The sequence below is a fragment of the Arachis ipaensis genome, chromosome B6, assembly GCF_059453495.1.
Source record: "Arachis ipaensis isolate K30076 ecotype BB chromosome B6, ASM5945349v1, whole genome shotgun sequence".
NCBI classification, from domain to species: domain Eukaryota; kingdom Viridiplantae; phylum Streptophyta; class Magnoliopsida; order Fabales; family Fabaceae; genus Arachis; species Arachis ipaensis.
In genome coordinates this window covers 29,127,682-29,151,523 of record NC_142441.1, presented here as the reverse complement: position 1 = coordinate 29,151,523, position 23,842 = coordinate 29,127,682, and the positions used below count along the sequence as shown (strand labels likewise).

Genomic DNA, 23,842 nt, shown 5'->3' with positions numbered 1-23,842 from the left:
CTAGCTATCCTAATCATGAACATAAACGGAATAAAAAATACAGAAAAGTGACGAACGGATAGAAAGGGTTGCGTGTTGTGGAACCTGGTAAGCGGAAGGGGTGGGACAGGGAAGAAGGTGGCTGCCGCGGCGTCCGGTGCGGTGGCGGGGCACGGTGTCGCGGTGGCTGCTGATGGGGGCAGTGGCGGCGAGGGTTTTGGGTTGGTGATAGAAGAAGGGGGGTGCGGTTGGGTGGCGGAGAGAGAAGGGGGCGCGGCTGGGAGGCCGGCGGTGGGGGGCGGTGGTCGCGGAGGCAGTTGTGGTGGAGTGGGGGGGAGAGAGGAGGGAGGGAGAAGAAGGGAGGGGAGGGGGTTGAGGCGGCGGCGTACGGGGTGGCGGCGGTGTTTGGGTGGCCGGCGGTGGCGGCTGGGTGGTGCTGGTTGGTGGTTGGAGGGAGAGAGAGCAGAGAGGGAGAAGAGGGTTTGGGGGTGGGGGCTCGCGACTGATAGGGTTCGCGGGCTGCGGGGGGTTATATTTTTGAATCCACGCGGCCGCGTGGGGCACGCGGTCGCGTGGTTGGGGCGAAAATGGGAGTGACTGATGGATATTTTTGTGGAAAAACAAGTTTCTCCAAAACACCCAAAACTAATCGGCAAGTGCACCGGGTCGCATCAAGTAATAAAACTCACGGGAGTGAGGTCGATCCCACAGGGATTGAAGGATTGAGCAATTTTTGTTTAGTGGTTGATTTAGTCAAGCAAATCATGATTTGGTTGAGAGATTTGTGATTAACAGAATTTAAATTGCACAGAAAGTAAAGGGAATGGGAAATTTGCATGAAATTAAAGAGAACAGGAATTAGAGTGCTGAATCTTAAAGAACAAGAAATTAAATGGCAGAAACTTAGAACGCAAGAAATGTAAAGTGCAGAATCTTAAAGTACAAGAAATGTAAATGGCTTGAATTGTAAAGAGGATTGGGAATTGGATTTGCAGAAATTAAACAAGGAAAAGTAAAATTCAACAAACAGAAGAGTAGAAGATAACTTGAATTGAATCGGATCTAAAACGGAATTGTAAATGGGCTTGAAAAGCATTAAACAGAGAATCGAAAATGGGAAATCCAGATCTCAGGACTCAAGAGACTAGATAACTAAGTCTAGATCTCAATGCCTTCCTAGATCCAGCAAGAACAATTGCAAAGGAAATGAAGAAATGTAAATTGCAGAGAAAGTAGAAGAAGAAGCAATTAACAGAAACTGAAATTCAATGATGCAGAAAATTAAACAAGATCCCAAGGTGAGATTGAAACAGAATTTCTTCAATTCTCCACCCAAGATCCGAAGCAAGAAAAGTAAAGAGTATTCAAGCAAGAACAAGGAAGAAGAGAGATCAATTCTCCTCCCCAAATTCTCTTGAATTAAAACAACAATGCCAAAATGTAAAGGTGATCTCTCTACAAAACTACCAAATCAAAACCGAAAAGAAAAGCTCCCCTGAAAACTTAAATCCTAATCTATTTATACACTTTCTTCAAATGGTCTTCAAGCCTTGAATTGGGCCTTTGCTCTTGATGGAATTGGGTTGATAGAGGCCTTGGTTGATTGCTCTTGGAGTTTGAGAGAGAACCAATGTGAACCGGGTTGTGAATCTTAAAAGCTTGAGTAAAAGTTTGAGTAAAAGTTTGAGGCAAACTTTTACTCAAACTTTTTACACCAGCTGCCCCATTCTTGCTGCTACCAACGTTTGAGCCAAAGTTTGGGGTCAAACTTTTGCTCAAACGTTGGCCCCCTAGTGGATATATGTGGCGCCAACGTTTGCCAAAAAGTTTGAGGCAAACGTTGGCGCAAACTTTTTCTCTCCAGGGTGTGTTACTGATGGTGCCAACGTTTGCCAAAAAGTTTGAGGCAAACGTTGGCGCAAGCTTTTGTCCTCCAGGGTGTTGATTTTGTGATGCCAACGTTTGCCAAAAAGTTTGAGGCAAACGTTGGCTCAAGCTTTTCTCCTAAAAGTTTGAGCTAAAGTTTGAGGCAAACTTTTGCTCAAACTTTTTGTTCTCTCTTGCTCCTAGCCATTCCTTCTTGTTTCAACCTTTCTCCAAGCTTTCTTCACCTATCATCAATCAATCAAACACATCAAAGCTATGCTCCAAATCATGAGATTGTGTTTCTTTCATAATATATGACAATTATAGCATAAAATCTCATGAAAGTGCATGAATTCATACATGGTTGATTGAATCAAAGGAAACATGGAAATCTACCCAATTGGCTTGCTTATGACTCAAGAAAGTGCATAAATCAATTGAAAATAAAAGAAAAAGGCTAGTGAAACTAGGCTAAGATGACTTGTCATCACAACACCAAACTTAAAGCTTGCTTGTCCCCAAGCAAGAAAGGAATTATGCTCAAAGGTTCTTTCAATCAGAATGGATTTGAAAAATTACATGTACTATCCTGTGAGTGAAGTGATCAAGTGACAGTGGGGTGAACTCTAAATTATATGCTCATGCAAGGGCTTCAGTGCTTACTAGTCCCTACATCTTGGGAGTCTTGGGTCTTAGAACTTTCATCCAAATAATATCATGGAGATCTCTCTATAGGTAATCACCTTGAAGCAGCTTATGATTCTTGTGTTTTGGCCTTGACTCTAAGTGTCATGTCTCAAAACGGCTTTTTAGATAAGCTTTCAATCAATACTCCTAAACCAGTTGGTTTTAAGGTATTAGGTGTTAAAGCACCCCTTAGGATTTACTTGCTCAAGCCTCTCTCTTTGACACACTTCGACCACAAGCATTTACTAGGATAATAACTCTTTGAGTTCTTGTTTCTTTCTTCTTTTCTGCCTAGTAATTGATGCTCAGAGCCTTGGGCCATGTTCTTTTTGTTTTTGTATTTTCTTTATTTTCTTTTGTTTTGTTTGCTGCTTCTCGGATCAATAAATTTTTGAGAATCTCCACAACACTTCTTTGAACTCTATGTTCCGCCTATGAGCTCCCATGCAAGTTTTCATAAGCATGCAACCTCAATACATAATTATACAACTAGAACCACCACTTCTCCTAATCTTTTGCTTGCCTCAAAATTGTTTAATTCCTTAATCCTTCTTTTCAAAGAACTTTCATGTGATGCATTTTTTTGAAAAATTGAGTGCAAACAAGTTTTGGAGAGTATGATGTTGTAAATGATCAAGCATCTTGCTTATTGAATTTCAGAAAAAAAAAACTATACTAAACAGACAGATAATAAGGGAAACAAAACCACTCTCAATCATAGCAGTGTTTGATGTAAGATAATCACTTAACAATACAACCTTTTGGAGTTCGCTTGCTTTACTCCTCATCATCATCATCACTGATCCACACATTCCTCTTTCATCTCTTTGGTTGATGATGCTTAATCCTTCCAAAAACTTGTATGGACCTCTGCAATGATATTGAAAGTTGCTTGTTCCCCAAGCACTTAGAAACAATGATTAGCATGCATGATTTATTTATGGGCTTTTGTACTTACTTTGGTGTGGGAACACCAAACTTAGTACCTTGCCAATGGTTCTTGTTCATCAGACTATCCAGATGTGAAACTCTTTTTCTTTGCTAAAAGTAGTAAAACTGAAAACTAGGAGACCGCAAAATAGTTAACTAGTTTATCTAAATGCTTGAGGCTAGCATGATGCAGAAGATGAGAATGAAATATTGGTGGAACACCAAACTTAGAATCCTTCATTCTCCCTTAGATTGGTTTGGTGTGCAACACCAAACTTAGCTTCTCGCAATATAGATAAAACTAATTAACCTTTTTATTGAAATAGTTATGAAAAGAAAGTTACCTCCGGTTGGGTTGCCTCCCAACAAGCGCTCTTTTATTGTCATTAGCTTGACATTGGGGATTTCTTTTATGGTGGTTGATGCTGGTAGTGCCTTAACTTGTCTCCCCTGACTGTGATCATCCTCTTTGTTCCCTGGTGTTCAATTTCAGCGTGCTCTAATGAGAGTATGTTGCTGACAGTGTAATAGTCATCAGTCTGTTGGCTTGCTCCCAGTTGTTGATATATCAATTGCACTTTGTCACCTTTGGAAAGCCCTTCTGTTGGGATCTTCCTGTTCTTCCAACCCCTTTTTGTTTTGTTTCTGTGTTTCTTCCTTTCTTTTGTTGATACTTCTTTTCTGGCCGTAGGCTTACTTTGGATATCTCTCTTCTCAGTGGCTAATACTCCAATATCCTCTTGGACTTTTTCATCATTCTGCACAATCTTTTGCCTTGGGATGTTGTTGTGAATCACCTTGTCAAGTTCCATATAGCCTCTCTTCTCATTACTAAATTGTGCTTCTGGTAATACCTTCAGAGTGACACTCTTATCATGCATTCTGAGAGTTAATTCTCCTCCCTCTACGTCTATGATAGCCCTAGCAGTGGCCAAGAATGGCCTTCCCAGTATAATAGAGTCACCATCATCCTCATCTGAATCTAGAACCACAAAATCTGCAGGGTATATGAAATTGTCCACCTTGACCAGAAGGTTTTCAATCACACTCCTGGGGTATACCGTTGACTTATCTACTAGCTCTAGAGACATCTGTACCGGTTTAACTTCCTCTATACGCAGTTTTTTTACCAAGGAGGAGGGTATTAAGTTAATACTTGCTCCTAGATCGCACATTGCTTTAGTGATGGTTAATTCCCCAATGGTGCAAGGCAGCAAGAAGCTCCCTGGGTCCTCAAGCTTAGGAGGAAGCCCTTTTTGAATCAAAGCCCTGCATTCCTCAGTAAGCAGTATGGTTTCTTTCTCATCCCAACTTCTTTTCTTGTTGATAAGCTCCTTCAAAAACTTGGCATACAGAGGCATTTGCTTAAGTGCTTCAGCCAAGGGAATATTGATTTCCAGTTTCTTGAAAGTCTCAAGGAACTTATGAAAATGTTGGTCCTTAGTTTCTTTGTTGAACCTCTGGGGAAATGGCAGTGGAGGTGTGATGCTCTTTCCTATTTGCTGCTGTCCCTGAGTTACTTCTTTTGAACCGTGTGGTTGGTTGTCCTTCTCTTTGAGTTTCTCAATGCTCTTGTTTGGCATCACAACTTGATCCTTGGCTTCATCTGCCTTTATTTGCTCCTCATTTTCTATTGGCCTTTTGCTGCTCTCTGCTTGCTTCTTTGTAGTGTCATTATTGCTCATCAATGTTCTCCCACTCCTTAATTGTATCACCTTGCATTCTTCCTTAGGATTTGGGATTGTGTCACTGGGCAGTGAGCTTGAAGGTCTCTCAATAGAAATCTGCTTGGAGATTTGACCCATCTGCCTATCTAGGCTCTTCATGGAGGCTTCATGGTTTTTGGTTGTCATTTCCTGGTGTTTCAACATTTTGTCTATCAAGGTCTCCAAGTTGGTGAGTCTTTGAGCTTCAGGTGATGCTTGTGGTGGGTTGTGAGATGTGGGTGGTGGATGGTAGGAAATTTGGTTGGTGGGTTGGTTATTGGATTGGTACTGGTTGGGGTTGGGGTAGTTGTTTTGAGGTTTTCTGTAAAGGCTTTGGTTAGTTTGCTGCTGGTTGTGGTTTTGGTTGTTTCTTGAATTGTTTTGGTTTGAGTTCCTCTACCATGGTTGTTGGTTTTGGTTGTGACTATCTCCCCATCTGAGGTTGGGGTGATTCTTCCATGAGGGGTTGTAAGTATCACCATAGACTTCACTTGGACCAGAATGTTGGTTATGCATGTACTGGACTTGTTCTTGCTGTTGCTCCTCTTGAATTTCTTCATTCTGTCCCCATGTGGTTGATGGTTGGCTAGTGTTAACTGCTGCAACTTGGAGGTTGTCAATCCTCTTGGCCATTTGCTCAAATTGTTGTTGAATTTGCTGCTGCATTATTTTGTTTTGAGCCAAGATTGAGTCCATTCCTTCTAGCTCCATTACTCCTCTCCTTTGTGATGGTTGGCAGTTTCTTTGATGAGCAAAGAAATATTGGTTGTTAGCCACCATATCAATGAGATTTTGAGCTTCCTCTGCAGTTTTCATGAGTTGCAAAGAACCTCCAGCTGAATGATCCAAAGCTTCCTGGGATTTCAATGTTAAGCCCTCATAGAAATTCTGCAGCTTATCCCACTCAGTGAACATTTCAGGAGGACATTTCCTGATTAGAGCCTTGTATCTCTCCCATGCCTCATGGATGGGTTCAGCCTCCATTTGTGTAAATGTTTGTACCTCAGTCTTCAACCTTATGATCCTTTGAGGTGGGTAAAATTTGGCAAGGAACTTGGTTACCAAATCATCCCAATTGTTGATGCTGTCTCTTGGAAAGGATTCCAACCATTGAGTGGCCTTGTCTCTGAGAGAAAATGGGAATAGCAATAGCTTGTAGCTGTCAGGAGGCACACCATTGGTTTTGACAGTGTTACAAATCCTCAAGAAAGTGGATAAGTGTTGGTTGGGGTCTTCAGGTGGTCCTCCTCCAAAAGAGCAATTGTTTTGGACTAAAGTGATGAGTTGTGGCTTTAGTTCAAAATTGTTTACATTGACATTTGGAGTTAAGATACTGCTTCCACAATGTCTAGGATTTGCAAAAGTATAGGAGGCCAAAACTCTCCTCTGGGGTAGGTTGTTATTGTTGTTGGCTGCTCCACCTGGTGGATTGGTTGAATGTTCCTCCATATCTTGGAATTCTTCTTCTGATTCCTCTTCTCCAACAATATTTTTCCCTCTTTCAGCTCTTCTTAACCTCCTGAGAGTTCTTTCGTCTTGCTCCTGAGAGGTGGGTATGGTTCTCCTTGTACCTGACATACAAGCAGAACATAAGAAACGCACAAAACCAGTGGCACATCAATCTATTGCTAGAATGAAGTTCTAGTTAGCTTAAGCAAAAATTCAAACAGTTAGTGGGTTAATTGAAACTTAAAGACCAGAAAAGTAAAAGTGCTTGATCTAGATCTCCACTTCACTTAATCATTGTCAATCTAATCAATCCCCGGCAACGGCGCCAAAAACTTGATGGATATTTTTGGGGAAAAACAAGTTTCTCCAAAACACCCAAAACTAACCGGCAAGTGCACCGGGTCGCATCAAGTAATAAAACTCACGGGAGTGAGGTCGATCCCACAGGGATTGAAGGATTGAGCAATTTTTGTTTAGTGGTTGATTTAGTCAAGCAAATCATGATTTGGTTGAGAGATTTGTGATTAACAGAATTTAAATTGCACAGAAAGTAAAGGGAATGGGAAATTTGCATGAAATTAAAGAGAACAGGAATTAGAGTGCTGAATCTTAAAGAACAAGAAATTAAATGGCAGAAACTTAGAACGCAAGAAATGTAAAGTGCAGAATCTTAAAGTGCAAGAAATGTAAATGGCTTGAATTGTAAAGAGGATTGGGAATTGGATTTGCAGAAATTAAACAAGGAAAAGTAAAATTCAACAAACAGAAGAGTAGAAGATAACTTGAATTGAATCGGATCTAAAACGGAATTGTAAATGGGCTTGAAAAGCATTAAACAGAGAATCGAAAATGGGAAATCCAGATCTCAGGACTCAAGAGACTAGATAACCAAGTCTAGATCTCAATTCCTTCCTAGATCCAGCAAGAACAATTGCAAAGGAAATGAAGAAATGTAAATTGCAGAGAAAGTAGAAGAAGAAGCAATTAACAGAAACTGAAATTCAATGATGCGGAAAATTAAACAAGATCCCAAGGTGAGATTGAAACAGAATTTCTTCAATTCTCCACCCAAGATCCGAAGCAAGAAAAGTAAAGAGTATTCAAGCAAGAACAAGGAAGAAGAGAGATCAATTCTCCTCCCCAAATTCTCTTGAATTAAAACAACAATGCCAAAATGTAAAGGTGAGCTCTCTACAAAACTACCAAATCAAAACCGAAAAGAAAAGCTCCCCTGAAAACTTAAATCCTAATCTATTTATACACTTTCTTCAAATGGTCTTCAAGCCTTGAATTGGGCCTTTGCTCTTGATGGAATTGGGTTGATAGAGGCCTTGGTTGATTGCTCTTGGAGTTTGAGAGAGAACCAATGTGAACCGGGTTGTGAATCTTAAAAGCTTGAGTAAAAGTTTGAGTAAAAGTTTGAGGCAAACTTTTACTCAAACTTTTTACACCAACTGCCCCATTTTTGCTGCTACCAACGTTTGAGCCAAAGTTTGGGGTCAAACTTTTGCTCAAACGTTGGCCCCCTAGTGCATATATGTGGCGCCAACGTTTGCCAAAAAGTTTGAGGCAAACGTTGGCGCAAACTTTTTCTCTCCAGGGTGTGTTGCTGATGGCGCCAACGTTTGCCAAAAAGTTTGAGGCAAACGTTGGCGCAAGCTTTTGTCCTCCAGGGTGTTGATTTTGTGATGCCAACGTTTGCCAAAAAGTTTGAGGCAAACGTTGGCTCAAGCTTTTCTCCTAAAAATTTGAGCTAAAGTTTGAGGCAAACTTTTGCTCAAACTTTTTGTTCTCTCTTGCTCCTAGCCATTCCTTCTTGCTTCAACCTTTCTCCAAGCTTTCTTCACCTATCATCAATCAATCAAACACATCAAAGCTATTCTCCAAATCATGAGATTGTGTTTCTTTCATAATATATGACAATTATAGCATAAAATCTCATGAAAGTGCATGAATTCATACATAGTTGATTGAATCAAAGGAAACATGGAAATCTACCCAATTGGCTTGCTTATGACTCAAGAAAGTGCATAAATCAATTGAAAATAAAAGAAAAAGGCTAGTGAAACTAGGCTAAGATGACTTGTCATCAGTGACGCGATCGCGTGGGGTGCGCGATCGCATGAGAGAGGGGAAGAAGGGAGACGCGATCGCGTGGGTCGCGCGATCGCGTCGCTGGAGTTTGTGCTAAACGCACGACTTCAGCGCCGTTTTAGCGCAACTCTCTGTCTCCTTTTGGGGTGATGTGCAATCCATGCGACGCGATCGCGTCGCTCACGCGGTCGCGTGGGATTGGTATTGTACAAGTGACGCAGTCGCATGGGGCATGCGATCGCGTGGGCCAATTTGTGCGAAACGCACAGGGGCCGCACGATTCCAGCCTAACTTTCTGTTCGTTGGATCCTTACGCCGATATATATATCACGCGGCCGCGTGGGTTACACGGTCGCGCGGGTGGTGTTTTTTGCGATATGACGCGATCGCATGGGGCATGCGATCGCGTCGTGCATCCCCTTTTTTTTTGTGCATGAAAAATGCAGAATGCAATGATTAATAAGAATGTTATGCATGATTTCAGGTTTAATAAATTAAAATGAAAAAGGAAAAATGAAAGCAATTAACAAGAATTAAATTGAAAAAGAAACGACCATACCCTGGTGGGTTATCTCCCACCTAGCACTTTTAGTTAAAGTCCTTAAGTTGGACATTGGAGGAGTATCCTGTTATGGTGGCTTATGTTTAAATTCGTCCAAAAATCTCCACCAGTGCTTGGAATGCCAATAGCCTCCGGGGTCCCAAACTAGGCATGTAAAGCTTCTGAACAACTTTAAATATATTGTTAGGCTCCCGGGATGACAAATGTCAGAATAAACTCCAGGATTCCAAGCCTTGCTTTTAAATCCACCTCCGTCTTGATCTACATGTCTCCATTCGGGCGGGTTAAAAAGTATAATCTCACCTTGATGACCAAACATCTTCCGTGATCCATGTGATTGAGCATGATACCAATCCGTGTACCTTGAAGTGAAGCGTGGAACCTTATTGAACCTTGTGCACCAGCTCTGAGTACGAGCCATTTCCTTCTTACTCCTAAAGCCGCAGAGAGCTCTAAGTTGGCCATCTGTTTCGAGCAAACCATATTCAAGTGAATAAGTAAAATTATAAGTTAAGGATTGTACCCACTTGAAGCTTGTATTAGGTGGTAATGGCCTTGGGATAGGTGTTTTTGGTGGTTCTGCAAGTTCCGTTTCCTTGTGCTCTTCTGTGAATTCTTCCACTTCCTTGCAAAGATCTTCAATTGTATCTGTATCCTGGTCAAAGTCTTCTATGTCTTCCTCATCACTCGAGTCATAGATTGGAGGTTGAGAGAAATCTACCTCCGCATCATCTTCATATTCACTTGGGAAAAATTCTTCGATCTCAGAGAATTCACTTATGGACGCAAGTTCATCACTAGGAGAACTAGACTTGTGACTATCATCATCAAGGAAGTTTGCTTCTTGGATTATTCTGTCTGATTCTTCGTAAACGACTTGCCTTGGAGATTGTACGGTATCCTCCTTAGCATCAACTGTAGCATCTTGGACGGAGTTTTCCTCAATTCTGGATTCCCAAGGAAGTTCAGCATCTCCTAGATCTTCAACCAACTCTTCTACTTGAACAATGACAGCTTCTTCCACTTGTTCTAGTACGAATTCATTCTCTGTCTTGTCCACTGGAGTCTCTAGTATTTCTTTCATGCCACGCTCTTCATTGGGCTGTCCACATGGAGCTGTGGTTGGTCCTTGTATATTTGAGCGTCTAGTGGCCCATTGAATTAGTGCTTGCTCCAGTTGTTGAATGGTTGTTTGAAATTTAGTTAATGTTTCTTTTAGGCAATCCTCTGCTTCGCGGTTTGCCAGACTTGGACATGATACAAAGGAAATTGGTGATGATTGGGAACGATTGGATTGGTATTGGGGTAAGGAAGGATCATATGATGGCGAATGGTGAAGAGAAGCTTGTGAGTGCGGTGGTTCGGGGTTATGTTGAAAGGATGGTTCATATGCACGGGGTGGGGCTTGTTGGTAGTTACAATGCTGTCCACCATGTCTTTCAGCTGGGTATGCACGGTAGAATGGTCTTTGTCCAGGATATCTCGGAGGGTGTTGCTGCCAAAAGGGTTGATTAGATCCTCTTGGTTCCATCCATCCTTGATTGGTCTGACCTTGATGCACATTCCTGCTGTAACTTCTATTTCCTTTAACAATATTAGAACCAAACTCAAAGCGAAAGGGGTGAGAGTTCATAGTAGCAAATAAAGATAAAAAGGAAAAATAAAAATAAATAAACAAGCAAAAGAAAAATATTTACAATAACCAATAATAAGGCACACGTTAGCAGCTCCCCGGCAACGGCGCCATTTTGATGAGAGAACTTTTGCGTGGTCTAGAAATTTGCGGATAAATCCTCGTTGCAAGTATAGTTTCTAAACCTTCAAAAGTCCTTTCATACAAACGTTTTGGGTGTCACAAGTAACAAACCCCTTAGAAATTGTTAACCGAGTATTCAAACCTCGGGTCGTCTTCTCAAGGAACTGCGAGGAAGTATGTTCTTATTATTGGTTATAAAGGTTGTAATCGGGGTTTAGAAGGTGAGAAGCAAGTAATTTAAATGACGAGTGAATTAAATGGCAAGTAAAAATAAATAATAACTGTAAAACAACTTTTGGCAAGATAAGGAAAATTAGAAGTCCAACTTAGCTATCCCTCTCAACAATAATGAAAGTTGTATCTTAATTCCACTTGGTCAACCTGTACCAGGGCAAGGAAAGTCAAGGGACTAATTGAATTGACCTTTGAATCCTATTTATTTCCTAAAAAAAGGTTGGGATTATTTAAGTTCAGCTCAATTAACAAGATAACGATTATCAATTATGTTGAGTTTAATAACTGTTGAGTTACTAAATTCTTAACCAGAACCAAAAGGGAAAAAAGTAAAATTGCTGGAATAGTAAAAATATCCTTAGATAGGAAGCAATGGTAACTTAAATCAAAGAGAACAATCATAAACTGAAAATACCTCAAATATCATTAATTCAAATAGCAGTCTGTGACATGGGATAATTCGTAAATCAAATTATAATAATCAATTCAAATGTTGGAATAAATAAATAAAAGTAAAACTAAAATAAAAGAACATTAAAACCTGGATCCAGAGTTACTCCCAAAACAAGAAGAAGTCCTAAATCCTAAAAGAGAGAGAGAATCTCTCTCTAAACTAAATCTAAATCATGAAAACTAGAAATTGGCGAGCTCTCCTTTGAATGGGTGCATTCCCACACTTTATAACCTCTGGTCTATGCTGTCTGTACTTGGATCTGGGCCAAAAAGGGCTTCAGAATTTGCTGGGGGCGTATTCTGTAAATTCTGATACGTGGCTTCTGTCACGCGTCCGCATGGGTCACGCGATTGCGTCATTTGGAGCTTTTTCTTGCCACGCGGCCGCGTCAGTCATGCGACTGCGTCATATGCGTTCTGCTTAAGGCGCGCGGTCGCGTCAGTCATGCGGCCGCATCGCTGCTTCTTTGCTTCTGGCACGCGATCGCATCATCCATGCGATCGCGTGAATACCAGTTCCCTTCAAAGCTCCGTTTTGCTTTCTCCTTCCATTTTTGTATGTTTCCTTTTCCATCCTTCAAGTCATTCTGCCTTAGAAAATCTGAAACTACTCAACACACTAATCACAGCATCGAATGGAAATAAAGGTAATTAAAATAATTAATTTTTAAAGCTTAGGAAACATGTTTTTCACAATATGACATAATAAGGAAGGGAAGGTAAAACCATGCAATTAATGTGAATAAGTAGGTGAAGAGTTGAATAAATCACTCTAATTAAGCACAAAAGAACTCATGAAATATGGGTTTATCAGTCACTATGCCCAACACTCGCGAGTTTGAAGCTCGTCACAGTCATCCCTTCCCAGATCCTACTCGGAATACCACAGACAAGGTTTAGACTTTCCGGATCTCAAGAATTCTGCCAATTGATTCTAGCCTATACCACGAAGACTCTGATCTCATGGAATGGAAGGCTCGGTTGTCAGGCGAGGCAACCATGCGTCATGAACCAGAAGACTAAGAGATACGCACTCAAACTATTGCAAGTAGAACGGAAGTGGTTGTTAGGCACGTGTTCATAGGTGAGAATGATGATGAGTGTCACGGATCATCACATTCGTCAGGTTGAAGAACGAGTGTATATCTTAGAGAAGAAATAGGCTTGAGTTGAATAGAAAAACAATAGTACTTTGCATTAATTCACGAGAACAGCAGAGCTCCACACCTTAATCTATGGTGTGTAGAAACTCCACCGTTGAAAATACATAAGAACAAAAGGTCTAGGCATGGCCAAATGGCCAGCCTTCCAAAGAGGGTTTAATCATCAAAACATGATTCAAAGATGATCAAAAGATGAATTGAAAGATGAAAATATAATAGCAAAAGGTCCTATTTATAGAAAACTAGTAGCCTAGGGTTACAGAAATAGGTAATTAATGCAGAAATCTTCTTCCGGGCCCACTTGGTGTGTGCTTGGACTGAGCATTGAAGCTTTCACATGTAGAGACTTTTCTTGGAGTTAAACGCCAGCTTTTGTGCCAGTTTGGGCGTTTAACTCCAGCTTTTATGCCAGTTCTGGCGTTTTGACGCCAGGATTTCTATGCTGACTTAGAATGCCGGTTTGGGTCATCAAATCTCGGGCAAATTATGAATTATTATATATTGCTGGAAAGCCCTGGATGTCTACTTTCCAACGCAATTGAGAGCGTGCCAATTGGGCTTCTGTAGCTCCATAAAATCCACTTCGAGTGCAGGTAGGTCAGAATCCAACAGCATCTGCAGTCCTTTTTCAGCCTCTGAATCAGATTTTTTCTCAGGTCCCTCAATTTCAGCCAGAAAATACTTGAAATCACAGAAAAACACACAAACTCATAGTAAAGTCTAGAAATATGATTTTTAATTAAAAACTAATAAAAACATAATAAAAACTAACTAAAATATACTAAAAACATACTAAAAACAATGCCAAAAAGTGTATAAATTATCCGCTCATCACTTACACTTTTCCTTAACCATGCCTAAGTTTATACATATAGCCTGGCAATTTTTTATTCTCTTATCCTACTTATATCGGATGATAATATTTTGCTTGAAGTTAAAGTGTATTGTGATATACCTTTGATAAAAGAAGTTTGTGTCTCCGGTATTGGCCGCATCGTTGTCCATTCTAACTATTATTTATGATGCCTATGAAATGGGGGATTAGCTATTCATCTTGAATGTGATTAGAAAATATCAGCTTCCACCAACCTTTTTTAAGTCTCATACATTTACATTCTGTGGTGGATAGTGACAAGTGGGGATACACATAATATAGGATCACATGGTACAAAATATCTTTCTTTCTCTTTTTACTCAACTTTTTTAAGCATATGATTTCATTCCTCACTATGTTATGTAGTGCAGTTGGCTTTCATGTAGTTAATCTTGCTAGCTGTTTCTTTAGGGTTACATTGAGCTGTTTGCGTGACTGTGTGAGGTCAAAGGCCTAAAGATATGATTGTGACCTGTTCTTATTGTGAATGTCAATCCTTTTTAGTTTTGTGTGCTGATTTCTTGTTGAAACTAAAATGCCCTATGCCCTTACCTGGTTACCTACTATACCTGAGACAGAGTATTATGTCTTGTTGGTGGTTTTATAATTTTATTCAACGAGATATGTTTGAGTAATGAATAACAGAGTTTGTGTATTTTTTTTATAAAATTGGATTGCAAACTTTGTTGGAATTGGATATGGAGGTGTACTCAACTGCTCATACTCATAGTAGGTGCAAAATAAATTTAAATTAAAGCTTCATAATAAGTGCATTTCGTATTCAAGTACATGTGACAAAAGACATTGAATGATTATATCTAGTTTAGATTTTGATTTGAGTAAATTGAATGTTTATGCTTATTTTGTATGAAATAATTTTGTTAGGAAGGAATGGAGCAGTCGGAGATTATTAAACGATGTATTTCTTTTTATTAAACGATGAGATTGAAGCATGATAATTTGATGTTGAACTTTGTTCTTACATTATTTGTGTACTTTAGGAATAAAAGTAGTGGGGAAGTGTCATTAGGCGGAAGAATGAATAGTAGAATTAGACGTGATGCTTTAGAGTGTATTATTGGTGAGGGTGATAGGAATTGTATTTAGGAGTTAAGAATGAACACAAATGCCTTTGCTAATTTATGCGAGTTGCTTCAAGTCCAAGGAGGACTTTGTGAGGATGGTCAAGTAAGCTTGCCGGAACAAGTTGCAACTTTTTTAATTATCTTAGCTCATCACAAGAAAAATTGTAGTCTATAAGTTAGATTTTGTAGGTCTGGGGAAACAGTTAGTAAGTATTTCAATAAGGTTTTAAAGGCTATTATACGTATGCAAAACTTGTTATTCGCCAAGGCATCACCGGTTGAAGAGGATTGCATAGACCCAACATGGAGAAAGTTTAAGGTAAACCTAAATGGATTATGTATGTAATTTGTTTTAAGCCTGGAAGAATTGTCTATCTAAAAGTTGTAATTTTTGTGAATTATAGAGTTGCTTGGGAGCATTAGACAGCACTTATATAGAGGTGACAGTCCCCGAGTCTGATAAGTCAAGATATCGAACAAGGAAGGGTAAAATATGTATTAATGTCCTAGGAGTGTGTAACCGAGATATGAGCTTTATTTATGTACTTAGTGGATGGGAGGGATCGGCATCTGATTCAAGAATACTTCGAGATGCAATCACTCGTGGTAATAGTCTCAAGATACCTCATGGTAATATCTAATTTATAAGTCATAAGTTAGATTTTGACATTAAGCTTGACTGCACAGTTGTAGAGCTTATTTTGTTTGTATGTAATATTTATAGGTAATTACTATTTAGTGGATGCGGGTTACACAAATGGTCCTGGGTTCCTAGCACCATATAGAGGCACTTGCTATCATGTTAGAGAGTGGGCTCAAGGAACACGTGCACCTCGCAACTACCAGGAGTATTTTAATAGAAAGCATTCTTCTGCTAGGAATGTCATAGAGCGATGCTTTGGATTACTTAAGAAGAGATGGTCAATTTTAAGAAGTCCTAGCTTTTACCCTATAAAAACACAAAAGCAGATCATAATTGCTTGTTGTCTGTTGCAAAATTTTTTTCGGAAGAACATGGATATGGATCCGGAAGAGCAAACTAGCTTCTTAGATGAATTTCTGCCCGTCGGAGAGGAAGCACCAGATGAGTTGATCGATGTGGTTGAAAATACGAATGAGTGGACACAATGTCGTGACAACATTGCAATTGAGATGTACGAAGAGTGACGAACTAGTCGTACGGAATAGCAAAGATTATAGGCCCAACTTGAATCTCCTTGTTTAATTTGGCATGAAACTTGTGATGTAATAGCTAAATTTGTGTGCGAAAGACTTTCCATTGTTTTGTTGGATTTTTTGTCATTGAAATTTTTAAATGGTTATTATAAGCCTTGTTTGTAATATTCATAATTATTAATATGACTAATTATTGCGTTGTTAGATTTCTATTATCATAGGTGATGTTTGATTTTAATGGATTGTACAACTTATTGCATGTTACATTTCTTCTTAGATGACAATGGACAAACGCATGTGGACTGATGAAGAAACTGAAGTATTTGTTGGTTTCATGGAGGAGTGTGTTGTTGATGGTTTGAAAGCTGATTGTGGACAATTCAGACCAGGAACTTTTAAAAAATTAGCCTTGAAGATGTTGGAAGCATTCCCAACTTGTACGGTAACTGCGAAACATTGCAAGAATAAGCATAAGCGACTGAAGGAGAAGTATCAATATGCCTCTGAGATGGTGGCATGCAGTGGATTTGGGTGGAATTTTGAAAAACAGTACGTAGATGTTGACAGTAGAGACGTTCTTGATGCGTGGATGAAGGTTGTTAACAAACTTACTTGAAATTATTTTATTAGTGACTTTAGAATATGTATGCTAACTTCTGTAAGTTTCATCACAGGCACACCCAACCAAATTTTATACTCCTGGTAAGCCATTTCCTTTGTTCCACCGATTAGAGGGTATATTCGGAAAGGATCGAGCCACGGGTGCAAGTACAGTCAGTGGTTTTGACGCACAAGAGCAAGTTCAAGAGGAGGAGGAAGATTATTGTCCAAGTTTGGATGATTTTGGAATGTCAGCAAATGTAAGTTTTCATGAAGGACAAGGAGCAGGTTCACACTCTGATGCTTGTGCAGCTAGCGGAAGGCATTCGGGAAAGAAGCGGAAGCAAAATGATATTCTAGAGAGGATGGTTAAACAGGTTCAATTTTCGACTGCTGAACAAGGAAGGAATGCCCAAGTTCTTGGTGATGCTCTATCTGGGGTGAATGAGAAGTTCATGGTCGGTGAGAAGCTTGAACAGCTTGGATTCGATAACAATGAGGTGGTGCAGGTTGCAGTGAAGTTTGTTAATAATGCACAGATGGAGAAGGTTTTCTGGGGTTTGAAGAATTCTCAGAAGAGTGGTTATGTGCAATCCATTCTCAATTAGAATAAGTTTTTCTAGTTAACGATTCTTGTTGAACATAGTTAGGATGATTTAGTTATTTTTATGAATTTAGGATGATTTAGTTATTTTTATGTAGTTATTTTTATGAATTCATTAACTTATTAGGATGATTTAATTATTTTTATGAATTCAATAAATTATTAGGTGAAATGTCCTAATTCACAAGTTATTATTAGATTCTGACTTTTCAAATTATTGCTTCATAAATTTTCAAGGTAATATTAGATACTGAATATTCAAACTAATGCTTCATGAATTTATATTAATGAGTTCAATATGCTAAATTCAGTCTCCTTCCATTTATGTTATTAGCAAGTTGTTATTCCCATCAATATTAAATGCTTTGTATGATATTATGATAATATACCTTTTTAGTTGGATCTGATTTTGCAGTTGTTTTGTTTGGAATTAGGTAAAGAATACAAGAATTTCCCAAAACAGCCAATCTAATTTCAACAATTTAATGTCAACAAATCAGTCAATCTAATTCATTCCTATACATGCTTTTACAACATGTTTACAAATACAAACAAATTACACACAAATACTCCTGCTGCAATTTAAAACCCAACACTATAACTTAATCTGTAGTTCCTTTTGCCTTCAAAAGATTCTCTGATGCATAAGTTATGTATCCACTAGGTTTCTCACTTGTATATCATTAGCTTGCTTGGATTTTTCACTGGTGTGCTCAATGAAGTTTGAATGTCTCGAAATAGATGATAGCGTATGTAACAGATCTGTAGATGAAATAAATTAACTTCAACTTTAAGCCAAAATAGCTTGAATTTTGATTGTAGGATTTTAGCAAAAGAGAATACAAAAGCATAATAATTAAATAGAACACAAGTAAAAGAAATATAGTGTGCATAAAGAGCTTAGATATTTTAGTAAATAGAGATCTCACAATGGACTTTTTTATAGCTTCAGCCCTATCACAACAAAGAAACCAAAATTAACACACCGTGTTTGATCTTTGAAGGCTTCTGAAATCTTCAAGAGATATAGGACCCTCAGGAGCACCAATGCCTAAACCCTTCAATCTCTTGTTTTCAGAAATGAACTCCTCTACATACAAGGGGGGAAAAGTTAAAGCAAAAAGAAAATCAGTATCAATCTCGATACAATATAACTTATACAATCGAATAAACTTGTCTCAAAGCAATATCCTGCAACAAAGCATAGCAAAATTATGACATTCATCACATATGAAGCTTTAAACTTTGACAAAATAGAGGTCTGAGTTCTGCTTATGAGCATAAACCAGAGTATAATGCAAGAATGACTAAGAATAGTATGTATGTGAGCTGCTAATCATAATGCTACCTGCTTTTTGTTTGGGAACTGCATTATATGTTGTGGGAGTGAACACAACCACCTCTCAAAATACAAAAGTATATGCAAGCTCTGTTAAGAAAAGAAAAAAGTTTTTCAATAGGGAAAGAGAACAAAGATACATTGCAAATTCTAACAAATATCTATGCAAGTGTGTGTGATGAGAGTGAGTTGTAGAATGGTGGGATTGGTATAAAAGATAAAATCATAATAGAATCACTAAATTCCAAAAGGAACTCATATTACCATGTTGAGGCGGAGCTGAAAATGATATAATATCTCCATGATGAACTTTTACAGCAGCATTATTCTTTTTCAATTTCTCCCAGTTCAGATAAGTCCCATTTGTGCTAAACAAAAAAACAAAATATGAAGGGATCAAGACAAATTCCAAATTAGACATCTTGCAGCACTTAAATACAAAATGACACATCTTCAACAGATTCAGAAAAAAATTAAAATGACTTGGCAATGGATGATACAACAAAAATAATAAATCTATACCACTAGGTGGGACAAGCTACATGTAAATTACACCTCGGTAGAATGCATGTAAAATAAATCCAAAAAAAATGGCAACAACCTCGTATCTTTCAAGAATACAGACATACTGTCCTCCATATTTTCATTGATAACCCTCATCCTATAAATTTTGCAATGGTTTGCAGTAACAGGGTTGGAATCAATCTGGAAACGCACATCCTCCACCAATAAGCATATCAACTGCAAGCAATTTGGCAGAGTAAAATAGTTGCAACCAATAAGCATATCAACTGCAAGCAATTTTGGTTCTTGAAATACAATGAAAAACAGCAAAGACAGACTAGGTTATGTGCTCTAAAACTCAATCACCATGTAACCATTTTCTCATTTTAAATTTCAAACACCACAAACTCAAAATCACTCACTGTGGAAAACAACTTTTCAAATCGTGACTTTATTCAAAGTTAACAACGATGCTAACTATCTCATATCAGTGTCATCATCGAATCATCAAAAATTTGGTATCAAAATTATCATAATCATCAGCTTACATACCTTATTCGGAGGATAGCCCCTGTTTCCAGCATGAATAGCAACCAATTTGCCTCTGCAACCAACAGAAGAAAGTGAGAGAGAGCAAGAGAGAGAGAGAGATCGAACGTGAGAAAGAGAGAGACAGATGGAGAGAACCGTAAGTGAAGGAATTGATGAAACGGTGGCAAGGCTTCCTCGTCGACGGCGAACTCGAAGCCAAGCAAGAGATTGACGCGGCGAAATTGGGTGAACTGACGGGAGATTAGGGATTGAGAAAGGAGGAAGGGGAAATGGTTGTCTGAAGGATTGGATTTGGGTTTTATTTTTGTTTTTTTCTTTTAATTAGTAGGGATAATTTGGTCATTTCATTTAGTTTAGTCTCTGTATTATATTTTGAACGATATTTTATATCAAACACAATACTGAGATTTATTTTAATTCTTGTCTCTCTGTCTCTGTCTCTCAGTATCTGTCTCTCAGTCTCTGTCTCTCTACCAAACGCTACCTTATATTACCTTTCCATCCTCGCCCTCGACCTTGTCTACATCCACGAGACGTCGTTTGAGTCCTGTCCATATCAAACAATAGATATTAAGGTGATCAGTCTCAATATCTCAAGTCTAGTGCTTCAAATTCTCAAAAGTATGCTCATGAACTGTGATGCTACATTTATCAAGGAGATATCCTTCTTATAAAATAATGTTTATTTTAAGGTGGTGTTCAGTTCTTGTCTTATGAATCCTTCCCTTGAAAATTTTTTATCCTCCAAACTTTTATAATTCATAGTAACTATTTCATAACTCATCTCTCAATACTGTTTCCTTTTCTAAATTATTCTATTCTTATAATTAACCGATTTACTTTTCTTATATCTAACCACGAGGTATATTATTCACTTTCTATTCCTTTTTAAATTTACTATTCAGTCAGTCTCTTTCTTCAAGTCTATTATCACTCCCCCATAATTCCGTACCAATAATTAAATCACAAGAAGCAAACAGCAAACAAGCAAACAATCAAACAATCAAGCAAACAGTCACACGTATTGACATTACACACAAGAACAAACAAATAATTTCAAGCAATGTATAAATAAATACAGTATGATGCATGCCTGTCCTACTGGCCATGAGCTCATATGTCGGTATTATGACAAACCCTACACAAAATCCGATTGGCAACTCCCAGATCAGTCTCTCAGTAAACATCCCCAAGAGGAATTAAATCATGCTACCATTGTCTCAACAGAGAGTGTCGTCTCACCTTCCCCTAAAGGTATAAACCATGCCAAAAACAATGGGGAGTGTTGTTTTACCTTGCAACCCGAGAAAATATAGGCCAGATAAAATCACCATTCCCACGTTACACCGCAAGCGAGATGAAACCACCATCCTTGCCCAATGAAGGTGCCAAATCAATACGCGAGCGGGACTATGCCACCATTCTCACCGTGGGTGGGATGAACCACCATCCCTACAATATCAATAACGCAAGTGAGACAAAACCCACGTCCTTGCCAATCAATAATCATCATCAATCACAAACACGCAAGCGAAACAAAACCTCCGTCCTTGCTAATTCATAATCATATTTCAATCAAACATAATCATAATCATAACCAAAATCATAATTCTTTATATTCACATCTATCACAAGACTGGTTATTCTCAAGCCGTAAGGGGGATAAAACCACCAACCTCACCATGGGTGGGATAAAACCACAATTCCCACAAAATAATAATGTACTGAGCAAGCGGGATGATACCACCATCCTTGCCAGGCAATCCATTAATATTGCAATTCGAATTCATCAATTTTATTAATCATATCATCAATCCGTGAATGGAACCAAGCCACCGTCTTCACCGTGGGTGGGACGAACCACCATCCTCACAACGTCAATCATAATCTCATTTCATCTTTAAAATACACGATCGGGTTCATATATACCCTTCGAAAAATCAACTTACATATCACTTTCTTCTGAACTTACTCAGATCGACCCAACTAAAGCTTAGGTTCATCCTAAGACTTAAATCATGCTTTAGGGCCTTAGTACATTTCTAAATTTAAATCCAAATCCCATTTCCTCGAAATTAATTCGAACTTCGAAAATCATAAACCTCAAAGGCCTTAATGCCTTAACCAACCCGAGAAAAATTTACAGTTATTATTCACATCAATCAATAACACCTAAACGATCATGACTTTGCATTTTACTTCTCATGTCAACAAATTCTTTATTTTTCAATTCTCATAAAATCCTTAAAAATAGAACCATAACTCGACGTAATAAACAACCAACAAATTTCACTTATCATATCTAATATCGAATGCCAATCAATATCAAACTCAGCCAAATCCAGGCCTAAGCCATACTCATTTGTTTTACCATTAGTCTCATCTAATTTTTGCTTAATAACTCACCCAATTCGAATATTCTCTCATTCTTTATGCAATATTTCTAGCCCTTAAGTTGATAATTAATTAGCCTTTTTAATTCTTTAATCAATTACACTTCTTTTTCAAGTTAATTTTAATTACTTATATATTCTTTTTATTATTAACCCAATCAAGTCAATTAATCCACCGAACAACTTCCCAATTAAAAACTTCCCAAGTTAATTTTAATTACTTATATATTCTCTCATTATCTTTATTATTCAATTTGCATTCAAGTTTTATAAAATTTTGGCAGAATCTCCCCTAAAATTCGGATATTTCCACCCTTCAAGGGTTCGATCTGAATGAAACCACTATCCAAGTCTTCTCAACCATTTCAAATACCAAAAAACTTCTCAACATGAATATTCTTGGCTTGTTATCTTTAATTATCATTAAGTTAGTAAATTTTCAAAAATTAGGACAACAAACAAGTTGTTCAGATCCTAATCTACCTACCAAGAGGCTTAGCTTCAAGAATTGCTACTAATTAATTTTATTATTAGAACATTTAATCCCTTTTTAATCCTTTATCAATTTTACTCCATTTCTCCAAAACAGTCTAATTCGATCCACAAGACTCACACATTCAGAAAAATGTGCATTTCGCATCGATATCGATTTATGATAACTCTGTAAATTAAAAATGAGTTTAAGTAAAATTTCCTACCTCAAATAACTGTAATTTGCATAATTAAATGCATTAAATCTTTTTTCTTTTAGTTCATAGCAGCAACAATCCGCAACGTCCACAGAAGCTCCGCCATAACGCAGCGATAGCAACAAACGCAGCAAGCAACCTCGGTAAGCCAGCCCTAAGACATTAACGTCGTAAGATTCTCAATAACTCATAATAGAATAACAGCGGTAAAAGTTTCGAGACAAGAGCTACTCACTGTACCAAAAAAAAACAAAAGAATGACACCCGGCGAGCAGAACAGTGGCAAAGAGCTCCGGTGGCGACGTAACAGCTTGCCCCTCTTTCTCGCATGCAGCAGCGCCACCATCACCTCCTCTCTTTTGGTCAGACCTAAATGGCGATTGCGGCAGCTCCTGACGAGCTCCGATGACCGCAATGGTGGCGAGAGAAACCACCGCACATTCCTCTCTTCACGATCACATTCTCTCTCTCTCTCTTCGGGCTCGACAGTGGCATGCAGCTCAGCGACGCGACGGCTTCAACAAATGGTGGCGGTGATAGCTCTGGCAGTGATGGCGATAAAACTGGCCGCGATGAGTATGAATGGCGGCGAATCCTTCCTCTTCCTTGCATCGCGGTTCCTGGCTCGCGTCTCTCTCTCCCTCAACGTTGCTCTCTCTCTCTCTCTCTTCCCAATTAACGACAACGATGGCTCCCAGCCCCACCGGCGACATCCCTTCCTCCTTCCTCTCTCTTTCTTCTTCCTCTTCTCCCTCGTAGCGCAGCTCTCTCTTCTCTCTTTTCCCTTCTTTTTTTGTCCATGGCAGGGGGAGGGGGAGGAGGGGTTGAGTATGTGAGGTGAATGGCAGCTAGGGTTAGGGTTAGGAAAGTGAGCGTGAAATTAGGATTTGGGTTAAGACAAATGTGAAAATTAGGGATTTTAGAGTTAATTAGGGTTTGGTAATTTTAATAAAATTAGGGGATAAAGTAGTAATTTGAACCCTAATTTGATCCTTAAAATTACCTTAAGAATACCGTTTTATTTATCAATTTGCCAATTGATTTTTTAAACAAGTACTCTAATTTGAAATTAGAGATACTCTACTTAATTTTGTTTTATTAATAAAAATTGGATTCAATATCTCAAAATTCCTATGAAGCACGGACA

At 38.6% G+C, this 23,842-nt stretch overlaps 2 protein-coding genes across 2 annotated transcripts in view; both read left to right on the top strand.

The window, feature by feature from the left end:
- Positions 1-16,005, top strand: part of LOC107646732 (uncharacterized) — a 45,114-nt gene extending 29,109 nt beyond the window's left edge. The window contains exons 3-6 of the mRNA XM_088490574.1: positions 110-292; positions 15,015-15,157; positions 15,243-15,468; positions 15,563-16,005. Of these exons, the coding sequence (XP_088346700.1) occupies positions 110-292; positions 15,015-15,157; positions 15,243-15,468; positions 15,563-16,005 (995 nt within the window). The remainder of the gene's footprint in view (positions 1-109; positions 293-15,014; positions 15,158-15,242; positions 15,469-15,562) is intronic.
- Positions 16,006-16,297: 292 nt separating this feature from the next.
- LOC148555001 (uncharacterized) lies at positions 16,298-17,222 on the top strand. The gene is made up of 2 exons (XM_088490573.1): positions 16,298-16,612; positions 16,689-17,222. Exons 1-2 carry the CDS (start codon positions 16,298-16,300, stop codon positions 17,220-17,222), a joined length of 849 nt encoding a protein of 282 aa, XP_088346699.1.
- The last annotated feature ends 6,620 nt before the right edge of the window (positions 17,223-23,842 follow it).

Coding starts and splice junctions, on each gene's coding strand:
- LOC148555001 (XM_088490573.1), top strand. CDS start 16,298: ATGGACAAACGCATGTGGACTGATGAAGAAACTGAAGTATTTGTTGGT. Junction 16,613..16,688: donor TTGATGCGTGGATGAAGGTT/GTTAACAAACTT, acceptor GTTTCATCACAG/GCACACCCAACCAAATTTTA.